General features: G+C 52.9%; 1 protein-coding gene across 1 annotated transcript; it reads left to right on the top strand.

Moving 5' to 3' along the window:
- Positions 1–210: 210 nt before the first annotated feature.
- On the top strand, positions 211–1,147 carry LOC142028057 (olfactory receptor 2A2-like). The gene is given in 2 exon segments (XM_075022164.1): positions 211–328; positions 331–1,147. Coding segments are annotated over 2 exon segments (825 nt in total). The 3' UTR covers positions 1,038–1,147.
- The last annotated feature ends 929 nt before the right edge of the window (positions 1,148–2,076 follow it).

The raw sequence follows: 2,076 nt of genomic DNA, 5'->3' as shown, positions 1-2,076 counted from the left end.
ACATTCTTAGGAAAACTCTCCTTTTTCTTTCCTTTTCCTTGCTCCTTCGCTTCCAGATCTCCGTGGTCGCAGTTTGTGCTGCCTCACCTCCAGCACAGCGTGCAGAATGAAAAGACTGTCACAGAATTCGTCTTCCTGGGGTTCTGCAGCACCCCAGCCCTGCAGCGCTGCCTCTTTGGCCTTTTCTCTGCCCTCTGCTCTGCCACTCGGATGGGAAACACACTTGTCTTTCTGCGTATCTGCCTGGACTACCGCCTCCACAGCCCCAGGTACTTCTTCCTCTGCCACCTCTCCATCGCGGACATCTGCTACGCCTCCAGCAATGTCCCCGTATGCTAAGGAGCCTCCTTGGACAAGGCAGAACCCTCTCCGTTGCTGGGTGTGGGGCACAGATCCATCTTTATTTAATCTTTGCACTTACAGCGTGCGTGCTGCTGGCCGTGATGTCTCATGTTCGCTACGTGGCAATCTGCCGTCCCCTCTGCTATGCCCTCATCATGATCTGGAGGCTGCGCCTCACCCTTGCCACAGTTTTGTGGGCTTTGGCGTTCGTATTTGGTACACTGCAAGCCTCTCTGGCTTTACACCTGCCTTTCTGTGGCCCCTGCGAGGCTGTCCACTTCTCCTGTGAAATTCTTGCTGTCTTAAAGCTGGCCTGCACTGCCGCTCCTGCCAATAAAGTCCTGATCTTTGCTGTTTGTGTGTGCTTCTTCCTCTTCCCTTTAGCCTTAATCCTGATTTCCTCCCTGGACATCCCGGCCACCGATCTGCGCATCCGCTCTGTGCCAGGATGGCACGAAACCTTGTCCACATGTGGCTCTCACCCGACCGTGGTGGGTGTCTTTTATGGAAACGCCATCTTCATGTACGCGGGTCCCGGGAGCGGTAAGTCCTCTGGGAGGGAGACAGTTCTTTCCCTTTTCTACACTCTCGTCAGCCCCAGTTTGAAGCCCGTCATTTACAGTCGGAGGAACAAGCAGGTGAAGGAAGCCTTGCTGAAGCTTCAGAGAAGGAAGAGGGTCTTTCATTCCGTCTAGCTGGCGCTCTAGGCTTTCACCTGTCTCCTGTCTTTCTGCTCTTTCTTCTTGAGCTCTTGGGGAATTTCTCAGGGAATGTTAAGTGGTTAAAAGTGTCCTGGTTTCAGCTGGGATAGAGTTCACTGTCTTCCTAGTAGCTGGTACAGTGCTATGTTTTGAGTTCAGTTTGCAAAGAACCTTGATAACACTGATGTTTGCAGTTGTTGCTAAGTAGCGTTTAGACTAAAGTCAAGGATTTTTCAGCTTCTCCTGCCCAGCCAGGGCACAAGAAGTAGGCACAGGACACAGCCAGGGCAGCTGACCCAAACTGGCCAACAGGGTATTCCATACCATGCGACGTCCCATCTACTATAGGAACTGGGGAGTGGGGGGCGGGAAATCGCTGCTCGGGGACTAGCTGGGTGTCGATGGGCGGGTGGTGAGCAATTGCACTGCGCATCATTTGTACATTCCAATCCTTTTATTATTGCTGTTGTCATTTTAGTAGTGTTATCATTATCATTATTAGTTTCTCCTTTTCTGTTCTATTAAACCGTTCTTATCTCAACCCAGGAGTTTTACTTCTTTTTCCCGATTTTCTCCCCCATCCCACTGGAGGGGGGGGAGTGAGTGAGCGGCTGCGTGGTGCTTAGTTGCTGGCTGGGGTTAAACCACGACGGAGACAGAGTCACAGCAGCACAGAATGGATGCTGAAAGGGACCTCTAGAGATCATCCAGCCCACCTCGGCTGCTCAAGCAGGGTCAGCTGCAGCAGGTTGTGAGTCTGGTTCTCAAAGATGCCGTTGGCTGCGTTGCTCCCAGGTCGTGGAGCTCACTTGGGAAATGGGCAATAAAGAGGGATGAAGTTTCCAGGCACTTTCTGGCCAGTGCAGTGATTTGGGGTTTTTTGGGGGGTTGGTTGGGGTTTTTTTCCTTCTGATTTCCGCTCCCCCCGCCACTTCCCGGTCTTGTGGCTGCCCAAGGTGCAGCCAGAGAAGGGGAGGAGGGTCCCTGCCTGGCCTGCAGCTCCCTCCCTCGCCATTCTTGGGGTGATTTGGGG

Source organism: Buteo buteo, unplaced genomic scaffold (assembly GCF_964188355.1).
Source record: "Buteo buteo unplaced genomic scaffold, bButBut1.hap1.1 HAP1_SCAFFOLD_130, whole genome shotgun sequence".
Classification (NCBI taxonomy): Eukaryota; Metazoa; Chordata; class Aves; order Accipitriformes; family Accipitridae; genus Buteo; species Buteo buteo.
The sequence above is the reverse complement of the archived record's forward strand: the minus strand, read 5'-3'. Positions and strand labels throughout refer to the sequence as shown.